This window comes from Lampetra fluviatilis, chromosome 5, assembly GCF_964198595.1.
Source record: "Lampetra fluviatilis chromosome 5, kcLamFluv1.1, whole genome shotgun sequence".
NCBI classification, from domain to species: Eukaryota; Metazoa; Chordata; class Hyperoartia; order Petromyzontiformes; family Petromyzontidae; genus Lampetra; species Lampetra fluviatilis.
Genome location: NC_136279.1, coordinates 22,678,449 through 22,694,727, shown reverse-complemented (window position 1 = coordinate 22,694,727; position 16,279 = coordinate 22,678,449). Strand labels below are relative to the sequence as shown.

Sequence of the window (16,279 nt, the reverse complement as noted above, 5' to 3'; positions counted from 1 at the left end):
CAGAGAATAGAAGCCAGGTCCCCCAGAGGGGCCGGCGTTGTTGTTCATCCTGAAGAAACCTTCTTCTACGCTCTACCGAGTCTCCAACACGTGGACCTGGACCCGAGCTGTGGTCCGGTCCATTGTAGCTAGTTACGTTATAATTAGTGTAGTTAGCCTGGTGGTGTTAAATAAATGTGTCCGGTCACATGACACAATCCCTCTTAGCTCCAGCACGCGAGCCGATGTAATCGCTCCATCTTTGGTTTACATCCTCTTGGGCTTTTTCCCTTTTAGCTATTATCCAAAATGATAAATAAAAAATAAAGCATGTAATGATTCAGCCTTCCCTGCACTTAAATTCTTTTTCCGCAAAAACTGTGACTGTTTTTTTTACCGTCATTTGTAATCTCACGTTTATGCAGTTTTTGTCCAATCCATTAACGCGAATGTAACATTAGCATATCATTTGCATAAATCGTAAGTACTGTATACATCATAAATAGCCAATTCTTACGCGCATGATTGTTATGGGTTTATGATTTGCATAAAAAACGGTTTTAATAAAAGGACGTGTCATTGTTAGGCGCCTAATATATTCACCTTTCTTTTTTAACTCGACTTGGGTTCAAACCAATATCTTTCCTATTATAAGCAAACACATGAATTCCCAGCACTGGCTTTGGAGTGTCTAAGAAGCCACCATAAATCCAGGCTGGAGTCCCTTGGGTAAAAAAAAGAGGGTCTTGATACACGATGCTAAGAGGTGACTTCACTGACATATTACACTGCCCTCATCATTTTTTTTATTTGGCATCGCAGCAGGAACCAAGACAACACCGAAAATAGGCCACAACCTACTGCCCCCTCCCCAACACACGTAACCACGGCGCACGCTCTATTTTAAAGTTGTGTTTCTTTGAAAACGATCATCTTGAATTGAAATAGTCAAATTACTCAAGACGTAATTATATATATTAAAAATGTCCTTTGTTGTACAATCACTCGTTCTCACTTTTCAACATGCATCTCGTAATCCCAACAGACCAGTACATGATTCTGCATAAAGGGATTGATTGTATCTTGAAATGCACCCACTACAAACCGAGTGAAATTTCCTTCGAAACATTTTTTTGCCCCGTGCTACTGCGACGAGAAGTGCCACTCTACGTACGTGCGAGGTGCTTCACTCTTTTGAGTTTTTGGTTGTGCAAGCAGCTGAGATTTCTGGTCAACTCGAACCCAGGCGTTTAGACTCCAGCGAACAAATATCAACGCACGGATACGATTTCTAACGTGATGTTGCACCAATTGATTTTCTTCCGATGGTTAAAGCAGCTCGCTCAATTAAGATGTACTTACTAATTCTTTCAGCGATTGCTGCTGTTGATGCATCCGGATGAACGTGCGGGACTTCACCCGGAAAGCCACGTGCGCGAATTCAGGGCACGCACAGCAGGTCCCCGTTCATTCCTCGGCGAATAAAAAAAATTGGCTCGTTCAGAAGGTGGAATCCTAGCAGTCGGTGTTAAAGCAGCCAACAACAAGGCTTGCGGAGACAGAGGCGCCGTGGTAGCGTGAGCACTCGGCGCGCAAGCGAGCGCATTCCGCGACTACGCGGGACCTCCAGCAGCTGTCGTTCTCCCATGTCACTAATCGCTGTCTCCAAGCTCGGCTGGATAGCGGGGCGTGCGGAGGCGGCGGATGTTACGCTCGCGGGGGGGAACCGCTCTGCGATGAAGCTCGCCAGATGGGGCGGCAGATCTTCAACCATCGTCGTCGTCGTCATCATCAACGCCACCAGAGATTGTCACGAAGATAAACTGGGTCCCTGCCACTTCGAACGTGGAACTGCTATGAATGGCACAGAAAAGGAAAGGTAGGTGGAACACCACCCAACGCTCAATTGAGCAAGAGGGAGAAGACGTGTTGACTACCGGTTCGTATGTCAAGTGCCGTGTGTCTCTGCAAGTGATGAAGAACGGTTTATGTGGCTGGAGAAACCTACAGAGTAGAATCGTCAACAGCCGGTCTAAAAAACAATGGTTCTCAACTCCTGCCTTCAGATCCCTCGAGTCTCTTGCCATGACTAAACCACCTGTCTCCATTTACATGTAAATTATGCCTCGGCTACCGGACAATTACAACTTTACAAATGTCCGCTAATTGGCAAACACAATTACATGCAGCAGGTTGAGAACTGGCCCAGAGGGAGGCATTCGCGGTTTCCACCACTTCGAAAGGAAGGGAGCGCGTCAAGACACTGACATAGCAGCGTTGGAAGCTCTTTATTGAACGTCAACTCCAACGGGAGCATCGAAATAAACACTTTGTGGGAAATCTTTGACAAGTTAACGGGTGGCACTGAATGATAACAATGTACAAAAAAAGGATAAATGTTCATTATCCAATGTTCGCTTGTCCTGAATATACAATCAGTTAAATCCAAACGCAAAAAGGAATACGAATACTTTGATCGAAATCAAACGTAACATTCAGGTATATATATATAAAAGTGCAAGTACAATGTACATCCCACAATCCTGTATGTTTTGTACAGTGTTCAAACTCTTTAACTTAAACGTTAAATGCACAGCAGTGCACAGTTATTGTTAAATAAAGTGCTCATGTCAGCAGTGGTTACCCAGAGTATTTAAAGAAAAAATAACATCCACAAGTTTTATATTTTTTCCAGTAGATGAGCACACACTTTACATATTTTAGGAGACTTCATCACATTCAAAAATTCAGCACGGTGTCAATTTCCAAATATTGATGGGCCGGCGGCACACACAGATGCACGCACGCACGCAGTAACAAAAAAAAAACGGAGGAAATTTTTACAAAAAATGTGCAACTGAGAAACGTAATATGTTGCTGTGTGACAAAATAAAGAGAACGCCTGATGGGCCCAACTAATATAAACTTGTTGCAGAGATACATAACCAAGCTTTGCTGTAATAATGTGCATATACTCAAGAAATATACTTCAGCGATTTGCACAGGTTGTGCTTAATAGCAGATGCCATGGAGTTGGGCCGCAATGCCTCTTTGTACGAGGGGCCGGAGAGTAGCAGCGTCTCTTGAGGCAGACGCTGGCGATTGTTGCCGCGCGGACCGTGCCGTGCATGTGGTCGCGATCGCTTCTGGTACGCGCACGCCGAGCGGCCCAGCCAACCGGCTCGCTTTGGCAACGGGGCTCATTGTTCGCTCTGCTTTTGCTTTTATGTATATTCCAGGGAGAAAACAAACAAAAAAGTTTCGACACGATAAGCGGTAGAAGCCGTGAAGGTATTTACAACGGGGGTGAGGGGGGGGTTCTCCCAGCCCCCTCCCTCGTTCGCTCACTGCAGGGTTACGTTGGGGGTGTTTTCCGAATGATGGGCTCCGCCTCCCTTGCGCGAGTTTGCCGTGCCGCTGGCGCCGCCGCAGTAGTCCTGCAGGTTGTAGCGCAGCGCCACGAGCGCCGAACCCAGGCAGGCCCTGTTCGGGGCCTGCGAGCCGCCCGGCAGCTGGAGCATTACTGTGGCCACGGCCGCCATGCCATCGTCCGTCGGCTCCAGCGACACGGGACCGGGCCGCAGCAGCAGCAGGGTCGCGTCGCCCCGGCGCGAGCCTCCGAAATCGCCGCCGAAGTTCGTCGTGTGGTGCGGCGGCCTGCCGACGTTGCCGTTGCTGCCGTCGAACGGCGGAAGCATCGCCCCCTTGGCGGCGGACGATCCGATGGCCGTGCCCCTCTTCGAGTCCGAATGCTGTGCACGGGCGTAGAACCGCGCCAGGCGCCCGTGTTGCCTCGACCGCCCGAGCAGCGACGGATCCGGCGTCGCCGCGGCGGCCGCGGCGGCCGGCGCGGCGGCGGCGCCGTTAGTGGAGGTGGCGCGACGGCTCCCGGCGTGCTGGAGAAGCAGGTGCACCGTGACGCGGGCAAAGGGCCGGCTCGCCATCTTGTTCATCTCGAGGATCTGACGGCGCCGCTCGTGGCGCAGGTCGCGGTACTGCTTCGTCTTCCAGAGCAGCACGCAGACAGAGAGGAAGAGGAAGAAGCACGAGAAGAAGACGCTGAAGAACACGAATAGGTCGATGTGCGCCTGGTCCTGCCGGAAAAACAGAACGCCCTGCGACTCGCCGTTGTTGACATCGCCGTCCCCTCCGCCCGCCCCCACGCCCAGCACCACCACGAAGAAGCCGTTGGTGCGCAGCGCGTGCACCGTGTAGGGGAACGTGATGACGAGGCGGTCGCGGACGCCCTGCACCAGCAGGATCGGGTCCGGATGCTTCACCGTGATGAAGGTGATGAGCCCCTGCGCCGTCTCACGCTGCAGCCTCTTCACGGGCCCCATGTCGGTGAGCGACGACGGCTGCTGCTGCGTTGTCATCGCGCCGGTGGTGCCGGCACTCGCGTTCCCTGAGCTGTCGCTCGAGTTGCTGCTCCCGGCGTCCCTCCTCCTCCTCACCGTGTCGTGATCCGCCCTGCTGCTGACGACCGCGATCACCTGCGGGTCGCGCACGGTCACGACGTGCCGCCCGGTCGTGCTGTTCACCTCCACCGAGAAGGTGGAGAAGGAGTTGGAGACGTAGATGTCTACGGCTCCGAACGTGACGTCCACCGTGAGGCGGATGTCCACGTTGGTGAACTTTGGCTGGACGGCGAAGAAGACGGTGCGTCCAGCCGGCAGGTTTTGCACCTGGTCGTTGTAGCAGTTGCTCTGCGAGCTCGGGTCGAAGCACTGGTCCTGCTCCACCGTCACCTTGCGGTAGCACTGCCGCCCATCCGTGGCGTTCCCCAGGAACATCTCCTTGCACCCGGCGCACTGCACGCACGCAACACGTGCCGCGGAGCCGGTGATCGAACAATTGTTTTTTTTTACTACTTTTACGGTTGCCGGCTCGAGCATGTAAAATACTGCCCTGGTGGTCGCCGCGTCCCCGCAAGAACACGAGTCGCTCTGTTACCGCACGTCGGTTCTGAGCTGCGGTCGTTAGCTTGTACCCGTGACACAACACTGCTCCTTAATATAAGATTTCCCTTTTCTTACACGTGTGGTTAGCGATTCCGCACGGGTTGGCGCTATATTTCTGTGCTGCCTGCGGGTCATTCTTTTACAACAGTTTAAGGCTGAATGTTTTTTTACCCGTGTCAACAAATAAAATCGATCGATCGATCAAAGACTAAACATAGCCCGGCGGCTATTAGGCTAACAACATTTTATTATTTTAAGCAGGATTCAAGGGATCTAGGTGTAAACCATTTCTACTCGAGCAAAGCTCGAGTAGAAATGATTCATGTCAGTGTCTCGCACACAGGTTCAGCTTAGGATTTCGAAAAGGAATGTGTTGTTACTTATATGTTGCTGTGATTAATGAGGCCTTGGTTAAACATCATCATGGGTTAATCCAATATGTTACACCAGTGGAGAGGCTATCCAGAAACAATAGGAACACAGCCTTTTACGTGGCATAACATTTAAATTGGCGTCTTTCTCCCCTGTAATTGGCGCTGATGCAGGGATGCTTTGGAAATGTAAACACTGATCACAGCTTAATACACAGAGGACCGCAGAGCTTGGTGGTTTGGGAGGGTGGGGGGGGAGAAAATTTGGGCCGATGCAGTGCGGCGGTGCAGCGTTACAAGTGAACAATTACTGTTATTCGAGATTACTATTATTCTTATAATTACTGTTATTCTTATATTGACAGCGACATGGGCAACCGTGCAGGATTAGCACCAAACCTGGAATTTCCAGCAGTCCTTGCGATCGGCTTGGGTGCTGGGGCATTTCGTTTCCGTGTTGTTGTTGCAGACACACTCCGTGCCGTCGGCCGTGTTGCACGAATCCCAGTGGCCGTTGCACTGGCACCTTCGCGAGCGCGCGCGGTTCAGCACAAACCGGGACAAACTTAAGTGGTTTTGCGCAATAACAGGGGACAAAAGAGAAATAATGTCTGGACATTTTTACACCGTTGAAGGGTGGCCTTGACGACCGACAGTGTACCAGAACACAAAAAAAATTCGAGCAAGATTGCTGGTCGGAAAAGAACAAATCTAAAAATACAAATAATGCTGCTGAAGTCTGGGGTTTAAATCGGCACCTGTTGTGGAAACTAAGTCATCACCGCAAGTTTTGCACTTTTAAATAAGCCGTAACACATACCCATATAATCATATGAACGTATACATTTGTAATGTATCGTTAAATGGACATCCTTTAGTCGCAGCTCATATTACGATCACGATGGAAGTGTGAAGGATTAGACGATGATGGTAAGAGGTTTACGTCGCCGATCGGATTACTTTTTTTCATGAGAATAGCTGCGACGACTGACATTCGCGTGGCGAGATTGATGCAGATGTACACAGCTCAGTGACGACAACGATAATGACGATAATGATGGCGACGATAATGACGATAATAATGACGACGATAATGACGACGATGACGCGATGATGACGATGATGCCGTGACGACACTCACTTGGTGCACGTTTTGTTGAGGAGGAAGTACCCTTTGACGCAGCTCTCGCAGAAGGTGCCATAGGCGTTGTTTTTGCAGTTCACGCACACAAGGTTGTCCTTGGTCGCCCCCTGTTGGATCCACTGGATGACCTGAGGTCCCAAGCAACGACACGAGGTGAAGCGGGCACACTCGTGAGGATCACGCGGCAGTCTACTCGCACGCGCTGATTCGTCAACCAATAATTATCGATTCGCTTGAGCTCACGGTGCACACGTGTTAGCGCCCGTACCTTGTCGGGGGCGAGCGGGTAGCTCTGCGGGTCACGCCGCGCGCGCTCCAGGTCCTCGTGGCTCATGCACACGTCTGAGTTCTGGTTGCAGAAGGAGGCACATGGCTCGCACCGGCCGCCGCCCAGCGCCGAGCCCACGTGCAGTGGCTGGCACTTGTTGCAGGTGTCGCCCTGTTTCCCGTCAGGCGGAGACAGTCACGTAATTTACATAGGTCAAAAGTTGTACATATTGCATCGTCAATATCATAGGTCCCTTGTTCCTTGAATTTCTAAGAAACCCTTATTTGAAAATTACCGTTCCTTTACAGAGTCTGACTCACAGATGACCAAAAGAAAATATGCAATGGTTTTGAATTCAACTGACGAGCGCTCCGGAGGTTCTGTGTGAGGGTGGCATGAGAAGCGCTTCGTAAACAGAAACTGTGACGCGGGACCCACCACGGCGTCGCGTCACCGATACAAATCACGACACGTGAAGAAAAAAAAAAACGATGAAGAAAAAACGCACCCATTGCCTAACCGGGGAAAAAAACCTAAACAAAATAAAATCCAACGATCGTTCGCTCGTTAATTAAACGAGCACGGGTAAATCTACCAGAATTGAAATATCCGACGGAGGAGATGCAGAGCATGCGGTTCCGCGCCGGCTCCTCACCGCGGTGTTGTTGAGGCACTGGGTGCAGGCGGTGCGAGCTCCCACTCGCTGGCAGTCGCTGTGGCCGTTGCACGGGCACGGGAGGGAGCAGTTCTCCCCCACGAAGCCAAAGAGGCAGCGGCAGCTGTTGGGCTCCGTGCAAGCGCCGTTGACGCAGCCCTGCGTGCATTCGGGCCTGCATGGCCCGCTCGTGCTGCCGGCGTGGCGCCCGCGCAACGCGCAGAGCGAAACAAACAAAAACATCAGCAACGGCCGCTCGGGACGTTGTTGGCCGTCACGGAAGGTTGGTCCGTAACAGTAAAAGGAGTCATATTCTTAGGTTTTTTCGGTAAAGTCACGTAGGTAAAACATTAAAATTAATAAAAGTAAAATAAAATAAAAATCACGACGTTTCGGAGGCAACACAAGCCTTCGTCTTCAGGTGGAACCGTCACAGCCACGACAGCTGTATCAAGTAAATGAGAGATTGCAGGAGCTACCACTCCGTTTATATAATGGTTGGAGAGGGGGGAAGGGCCAAGTACAGCACACTTTTTATTCATATGGTAAGGTGAGGCTTAAGAGGGTGAGCCTTTGTTATGGAGAGGTACGGTTTGTGACTCAACCTGTGACAAGGAGAAAACAACTGAACATGGTAAATCTGTAATAGTTGTCTGTCAAATAAGATTGGCCAAATAAGTGTAGTTAAATCTTTTTTGCATGGTTTATCACATCTTTCCAATGATTACTCAGTTTGTAACCATCATCAGGGTTGAAATTATGTCTGTGTTTGTATATTTGTATGGTTTCGTGTACAAACCTTTGATGGTAGCCAGGAGGTTTGCAGAGAACCTTGGTCTCGGAAAAGACAATTTCATGAGAGCCCACCGAGTTGTAGCAATGATCGGCAACGGCCGAAGAATCAGTTCTGCCGTGTTTCAGATCTAACTTGTGCTCGCGGACACGATCAGAAACATGACGTTTCGTTTCTCCAATGTAGCAATCACCACAAATGCAACTCAATTTGTAGACTCCAGGATACTGTAAGTCAGGAACGACATCCTTCACAGATGGAATCAGATCACGGATTTTATGCACTGTACTGAATCGGACTTGGATCTTATGTTTGTTTAGAATTTTGGAGATCTTTTTGGTCACGCCTGCTATGTATGGTAACGTGATAGTTTTGGTCGGAGTTTCATGTGGCTGTTTCTGTGTGGTGGGAGAAACAGCTTGGCGGATAGTGCGGTCAGAGTATCCGTTCATCCTGAGGGCCCGATGTACATGTCTTAATTCACCGGCCAGGTGGTGTTGGTCAGAAATGCCATGGGCTCTGTGGTATAGCGTTTTTATGAGAGAATTCTTTTGGGATGGGTGGTGGTGGGAATCCGGTTTCAAGTAGGAATCTGTGTGGGTGGCTTTCCTGTAGACAGAATGTCCCAAGGATCCGTCAGGCCTCCTCTCAAACAGAATATCCAAGAATGGTAGTTTACCGTCTTTCTCCACTTCCATGGTGAATCTGATGGATGGGTGTCTAGAATTGATGTGGTCCAAGAAGTGGTTCAATGCTGGGAGGCCATGTGGCCAGATGACGAAAGTGTCATCCACATACCTCTTCCACAGGGAAGGATGCAGGGTGGATGTCTGGATGGCGTCTGATTCAAACTTTTCCATGAACATGTTGGCTATAACTGGTGACAAGGGGGAGCCCATAGGGGTACCCTCATTCTGTTTGTAGAAGGTGCCATTCCAGGTAAAGTAGGTGTTGGTGAGGCAATGCCTAACCAGCGCAGGTACATCAGAATTCAATCCATGTTGGACTAAGTCCTCAATTATTGTTAGGGTGTCCGGTACTGGGACTTTGGTAAACAAAGATACTACATCAAAGCTGACGAGGATGTCATCAGGAGATAGTACCATGTCCTTAACCAGAGACTAATTGGGTTGAGTTGAGTACTGCCGAAGAGGTCTTGCCTGTGAAGGGGAGCAGAGTATCTGATAGAAAACGAGCTAGTTTGTACGTAGGAGAGTTTATCGTCGACACGATGGGTCGTAGCGGGGTGCCTTCTTCCCAAAATCCATAAAGAAGGCACCCCTTCCCTGTGGAAGAGGTATGTGGATGACACTTTCGTCATCTGGCCACATGGCCTCCCAGCATTGAACCACTTCTTGGACCACATCAATTCTAGACACCCATCCATCAGATTCACCATGGAAGTGGAGAAAGACGGTAAACTACCATTCTTGGATATTCTGTTTGAGAGGAGGCCTGACGGATCCTTGGGACATTCTGTCTACAGGAAAGCCACCCACACAGATTCCTACTTGAAACCGGATTCCCACCACCACCCATCTCAAAAGAATTATCTCATCAAAACGCTATACCACAGAGCCCATGGCATTTCTGACCAACACCACCTGGCCGGTGAATTAAGACATGTACATCGGGCCCTCAGGATGAACGGATACTCTGACCGCACTATCCGCCAAGCTGTTTCTCCCACCACACAGAAACAGCCACATGAAACTCCGACCAAAACTATCACGTTACCATACATAGCAGGCGTGACCAAAAAGATCTCCAAAAATTCTAAACAAACATAAGATCCAAGTCCGATTCAGTACAGTGCATAAAATCCGTGATCTGATTCCATCTGTGAAGGATGTCGTTCCTGACTTACAGTATCCTGGAGTCTACAAATTGAGTTGCATTTGTGGTGATTGCTACATTGGAGAAACGAAACGTCATGTTTCTGATCGTGTCCGCGAGCACAAGTTAGATCTGAAACACGGCAGAACTGATTCTTCGGCCGTTGCCGATCATTGCTACAACTCGGTGGGCTCTCATGAAATTGTCTTTTCCGAGACCAAGGTTCTCTGCAAACCTCCTGGCTACCATCAAAGGTTTGTACACGAAGCCATACAAATATACAAACACAGACATAATTTCAACCGTGATGATGGTTACAAACTGAGTAATCATTGGAAAGATGTGATCAACCATGCAAAAAAGATTTAACTACACTTATTTGGCCAATCTTATTTGACAGACAACTATTACAGGTTTACCATGTTCAGTTGTTTTCTCCTTGTCACAGGTTGAGTCACAAACCGTACCTCTCCATAACAAAGGCTCACCCTCTTAAGCCTCACCTTACCAAATGAATAAAAAGAGTGCTGTACTTGGCTCTTCCCCCCTCTCCAACCATTATATAAACGGAGTGGTAGCTCCTGCAATCTCTCATTTACTTGATACAGCTGTCGTGGCTGTGACGGTTCCACCTGAAGACAGAGGCTTGTGTTGCCTCCGAAACGTCGTGATTTTTATTTTATTTTTATTAATTTTAATGTTTTACCTACGTGACTTTACCAAAAAAACCTAAGAATATGAATCCTTGCAGTCACGAAAGCTTCAATTCTAGAATTAAAGTAAAAGGAGTGTTTTTTGCGCATTACCGTGTCGTTATGTATCGAAGTCAATAAAAAAAAATGGTTAATGTTCAACGAGTGAGTGCACAGATGAAAGATGTTGATATTTTGTGAAGATAAAGGGTAATTTTTTTTAAAGAAGGTAACAGTGTATGTAATGACTCGCGGTTAATAAATAGCAATGATATAACAATGTTTGATTTAACAAAGCGTATAAACAAAAATAATGACCTGAAGAAAATCTTCAGACACGGTGCGTAAAGGTTTTTTTAGGCAACCATTTTGCTGAACCAAAAAAAATGTTTTCATTCGGTGTCATATTTTAGTTATGGTTAATTCCGAATTGGCACATGTGCACCTGTTCACGAGCAGTGGGGAGACGATAGTGGCCGGGCGTGGCGCTGCCGACATCACCCCCTCGTGCACCCCGCTGGCAGAAACCGTTGCTCGCTGAACGCAGTTTTCCCGCTACCGTTCCGTTAAGGGGCGAAGCGGGGGAAGTCCCGGTGTGTCTTTGTTTGTGTTTACGCACGAACAAAAAACGTATCCACTTCAGCTCGCCTCAACAAGCACCTCCCCACCTACTTCAACTCGCCCCAACATGCACCCACCCACTCACCCACCCACCGAACCAACACCGCACGTGGCGGGGTTTGGGGGGATCCTTCCCGCACGTGGCCGAGTTAGCGTTTCCGTCCCTGTTTGAACAGGGTTAGGGGACACCGGAGCCCAGCCGGTCTGTTTGACCACAGCCGAGGGTGCGAACGCGTGTGGTGGGCGTGCTCGTGCGTGCTCGTGCGTGCAGTGAGGACGCGGCGGGCACCTATCGCGCACGTAGCCCTGCTTGCAATTGCACTCGAATCCATGCGGCAGGTCGACGCAATCCTCGCTCGCGTTGCAGCTGTTGTGGCCGTTGAGGCACTCGTTCTCAGCGGGGCACGCCTCGTAGGCCCAGCTCCCAAAGGGCTGCGTGCTTGTGGAGTTGCTCACTTCTCGCCAAGTCAAGCCGAGAGAAAGAGAAGGAACGAGCGCAAAGTTAGGGGGGGTGAGGGCGCTCAAGGCCCATGTAGCTGTTTTCCAGGGTTGTAAGAAAAAAATGGATAACAAGTAAACCCGTAAAAACAAAGTTTTTCACTATAAATCCTTTATATGCGTGGCGGCTAGAGTCCTCTCGTCCTCTGGCTTGAGATGGCTGCCACCTATGGGTCAGATGATTGTCTGCCACCATTAAGCAATTGGTAATTAAATATTTAATTTGTTTTCCCTAAACAGTGTAAAATTTAGGAATTTTTTTTTACGAAAATTAATTGTCACACACAACGAGTCTGTGTGGAAAATGTCAGCTCGATTGGATCACGGGAAGTGGGTTAAAAAACGAGCGAAAGATTTGCACGGTCCAAAGCAAGCAAGCGAACTTAATATAAAGGATTTAAAAATATATTCGCCTGTGGAGGACGCGGGGATCGATCCCGCGACCTTTGGCATGGGAAGCGAGGGCGCTACCAACTGCGCTACTCCGCCACGGCCTGTGGAGGGGTTACGCTCTGGGCTCTTACACTGTGACGTTCAGCCAAAGCCATGAATGAGTTCTATTTGAATATATGTAAAATAAAAAAATTTTGCCTAAAAAGTGTAACATTTTGGGAATTTTTTTTCACGAACATTAATTGTCTCGCACAACGAGTCTGTGTGGAAAATGTCAGCTCGATTGGATCACGGGAAGTGGGTTAAAAAACGACCGAAAGATTTGCACGGTCGTAAGCAAGCAAGCAAGCACGCAAGCAAGCAAGCAAGCGAACTTAATATAAAGGATTTAAAAAGCGATCTCGCGACATCCAGCGTATAAAAGCCACCAAATGACCGAACGACAATGTCTGTTGTGAGCTGCTTAAGTGATGGGCAAAATTTGCCATTTAGCACAGCCTTAGAGCGTGGAATTAAATTACCGGTAATAATGTGTTGGCATTTAGATCCATTCTTCACTGCCCTAAAACTTAATTTGGAGCTTTCGTGAATGCAGGAATTACTCTTTGGTTCTTTCGGTAAAGTCACTGCCCTTTTTCAGAGCTATTGCCTGAAATATTGGCTTATGTTATTTTATATGTATATTTTTTGATATTTGATTTTCAATTGCACACACAACATATGGGAACCAATAAAAATCACTAGTTCTCTATAATCCGTTATGTTTGGCATTTACAAAATGCATCGGTTCGATTTAGAGGTGTACTGTCTGCTCTATTTAATTTTAATATATTCTTGACGTTATAAGTTGGTGCTAAAGACAAACAAGGTGAGGTTTTATTTATTTGTGCTAGTGCAACCCACAGCTAATGCTGTTAATACATTATCTGGTCATAACATTATGGATAATTCATGCGGGTGCCAGCTTGTAATGTATGATTCGTTGTAATATGTGCAGCAGGGCGTTTGTAAAATGTAACATTGCAAACGCGAAGAGGTCTCCCTGCTCAAGCCATATTCAGTTTCAAGTAATTCCTCAACCTGTCACGTAAGTTACAGTAGACCAAGTAAAAGAATGCAATCTCGACAAAGCATTAATGGTTTTAATGTTTCCCGTTACTATATCTACACGTTTGTTATTTTATATTTCACAATGCAATGACGTATACTAATTGTTTGTAATCAATAACCGACTTAACGGTGGATTTGCCCTATCGTAAAACACGGTGTGTTCATCACGGTACGAATCTCTGTCTCTTCTCTCCCTTGGGTTGACAATCATCGACTATTCTGCTGGGTCTTCCTTCATTGCGGCTCTCCACAGACCAAACCTGGAGGGACAGCGCTTGCTGCACTGGACGCACCAAGCCATTTGTAGGGTACGACGACTGATCGAGATGTATGTATGTTGAACTCCTTTACACCGTAAGTAGCCAACCGTGCTAATTGGAGGTGCGGGGGAAGGACAACACGCTAACCACAAAAAGCAATTCTAAAGAAATAGGGTTATTAATCTCGATTTAAAATGCACAGCTCCAGTGACTTCCTAATATCGTAAGAGAGTTCCAGACGGCCATGGAAGCGCACCTGGACGTCGTTGATAGGGTATCAATGCTTACGCACCCACGTCTGCTGGACACAAACACGGTGCCTCTCACCGGGGATCTGGGCGAGCACGTAGAGCGGGATGAACTCAACGGAGCAGCGCCCAGGGCTGGGCCCCACCAGGCTGCCCGGCATGCAGCCGCCCAGGCCATTGAGGCCATTGACGGCGCACCAACCGCACGCCAGCTGGCGCAGGCACGATGAGCACTGCCGCTCCGCCAGACACGGCGCGGGGCAGCCGTCGGCGGAGCCCGACACCAGCTGGCCGCAGGCACCGCCCGCGCAGCGCATCGGCAGGAAGCTCGGGCTCACGCACTGCCAGATATGGTGCGGGAAGGGGGCAAAGGGGTGGGAGCGGCAAGATTTAAGGGCAAAAATAAATGGCTCTCGGGCGAAGATCGCGCAGATCGCGAACGAGCGACGGCAGAGCAACGCACGCCGAAGCGCCAAGTTGGCCGAGATGCGCGAGTTCGGCGCGCCGCCTTTAACGGGAGACGAGACTAATTTACTTGGCGATGCCGCTGCGTTGGCAGCGGTGCCACGAGCAAAATTGACGAAAGTCGGCACGTTCGTGAGTGACAATCATGCTGGCCGCTGGTGCATCACCGTGATACAAAATGGTTGCGCAATGCACGCCACCATTCAGTTATAAAAGGGCGTCTCTTTTGTAGGTATACCCAAGACCTGTTGTTTGCGGAATGTTTTTTCCCCTCCGTTCTGTGATCGGCGCTTTGTAATAGGGCTCGCGTTGAATGGTAATAAAAACAATAAAAAAACAGGATACCCACTTTTAAAAGACACACCATGTATAAAAAAAACACTCACGTTCATCCATAACACTACCCCCCCGAAAGTAAACACACAAGAGGTGACGTTACAGGCAATGGGGTCCTTCTTCACAGCACAGAAAAGTTATGAAGAAAGGCCACCGCTTGAAAAGTCACATTGTGTTTTTTTTCCTTTTAGGGCAGTGTTACCGATGAAAGTGTCGGGTTTTATTGTTAGCTGTGCTTGTCAATTACTGCCGACACAGCACCAGCAGCATCGCCAATAAATATATGTTTTAATATGGACATTTCCCTCCCCCCAGTGGTATTCCAATTGTGGTTGTCGGTTGCGTTAAGAAGCGATTCATCCATTTGGAAATCTTGCAAAGCAGTGCAGACGACAGCATGTGCAGAGGTGCAGGCATTCTTCCTCACATCCTTTGACAATTTAGATCCATACACAACAAGAGCTGCTCTGCAATGACAGCATCGCTTCGTCATGTGACAGACCCACATTTTATTTTTAATTCCCAGACCTGTTGGCAGTTATACAAATTAAGTAAAACGCCAATTTTTTTATTTATTTCGCGTGTATTCTAAATGGCCTCAGACGATTAACTCGCCCTACTTGAGAACCCCAGCTAAATTAACGGACCGATTGCCTGGATTTTAACTCAGGTTCTTGGCGTCGCCGGCTCAGCGCTCCAACCTCTCCGAGCCAGCCGGCCGCCTCCCACGGGGAGAGTTTCATTTTAAAGTGAGAATTTGTGCTTCGCTCAACCGAACGACAGGGAGGACTGCAAATTAAAAATCGCCAACGTCTGAGAAAACGAGCCACCGGTCGGGCTTATGTTTCACGTGAGGTGGCCCGACCGCTAACTTGCAGCATCAGCCCCCAACAAGGTCACCATTTACTGCCGTCGCCGCCTGAATGTCGGGTCGAACGCGAGACTTATTAATGTACCGCACAAGACAACGAATGAAAACGCCTGCACAAGCATTCACCGAAGGAAATCGGCCTCCTGCCACCGAGACACACATATAAGTCAAATGAGCGGCGGTTCAAAATGTGTAATTGTATAATACGTGAAATATTATTGTGATTATTATTGTTTTTAAGTTAATGTACGACAACTGAAGTAGTGACAGGATACGTAGTTGATGAGCACACACTTTTTATGTGCACATACTGGGTGTCAGGAAGTCACCAGAACATCATATGGTGTCAGTGAACATTTAACCCATTGCTTAACAGCATCAACCACAAACATTTTAATAATTTCCCACAATTGATAATTCACAAGACTACATTTCTGAATGACTGCGAGAGCCACATGCACTTTTCCTGAGCTAAAATGGATTGCTTTGGGTAAACACTGGCAGAAGGTGGCGTGTCGTATATGGCCAAAGAACCGGAAACTTATTTTCAAATATGCCACTTAAAAATTCATTTTTATGTTGCCTTCTAAGTCTTGGAAAAAGTTCAGTATCCAGGAGAGTTCCAACACTTTTTACACCAACTTATTACCCTCCAGTGCCAGCCAATCACTGCAAATGACGTCTCTTGTGTGCTTACAATTGCATACCAATGTCGTAAGAGACTGAATTTCACAACCCCCTTTGCCAATAGAATGCTGGGTGCAGGACTCCCCATGCT

At 48.3% G+C, this 16,279-nt stretch overlaps 1 protein-coding gene across 1 annotated transcript in view; it reads right to left on the bottom strand.

The window, feature by feature from the left end:
• Positions 1-2,250: 2,250 nt before the first annotated feature.
• MEGF8 (multiple EGF like domains 8) overlaps positions 2,251-16,279 on the bottom strand; it is a 63,966-nt gene continuing 49,937 nt past the window's right edge. Inside the window, exons 37-43 of the mRNA XM_078857194.1 lie at positions 13,909-14,170; positions 11,610-11,775; positions 7,379-7,571; positions 6,724-6,894; positions 6,453-6,583; positions 5,711-5,837; positions 2,251-4,790 (exon numbers count right to left, since the gene is read on the bottom strand). Coding sequence (XP_078713320.1) covers positions 3,324-4,790; positions 5,711-5,837; positions 6,453-6,583; positions 6,724-6,894; positions 7,379-7,571; positions 11,610-11,775; positions 13,909-14,170 — 2,517 coding nt within the window. The 3' untranslated portion in view covers positions 2,251-3,323. The remainder of the gene's footprint in view (positions 4,791-5,710; positions 5,838-6,452; positions 6,584-6,723; positions 6,895-7,378; positions 7,572-11,609; positions 11,776-13,908; positions 14,171-16,279) is intronic.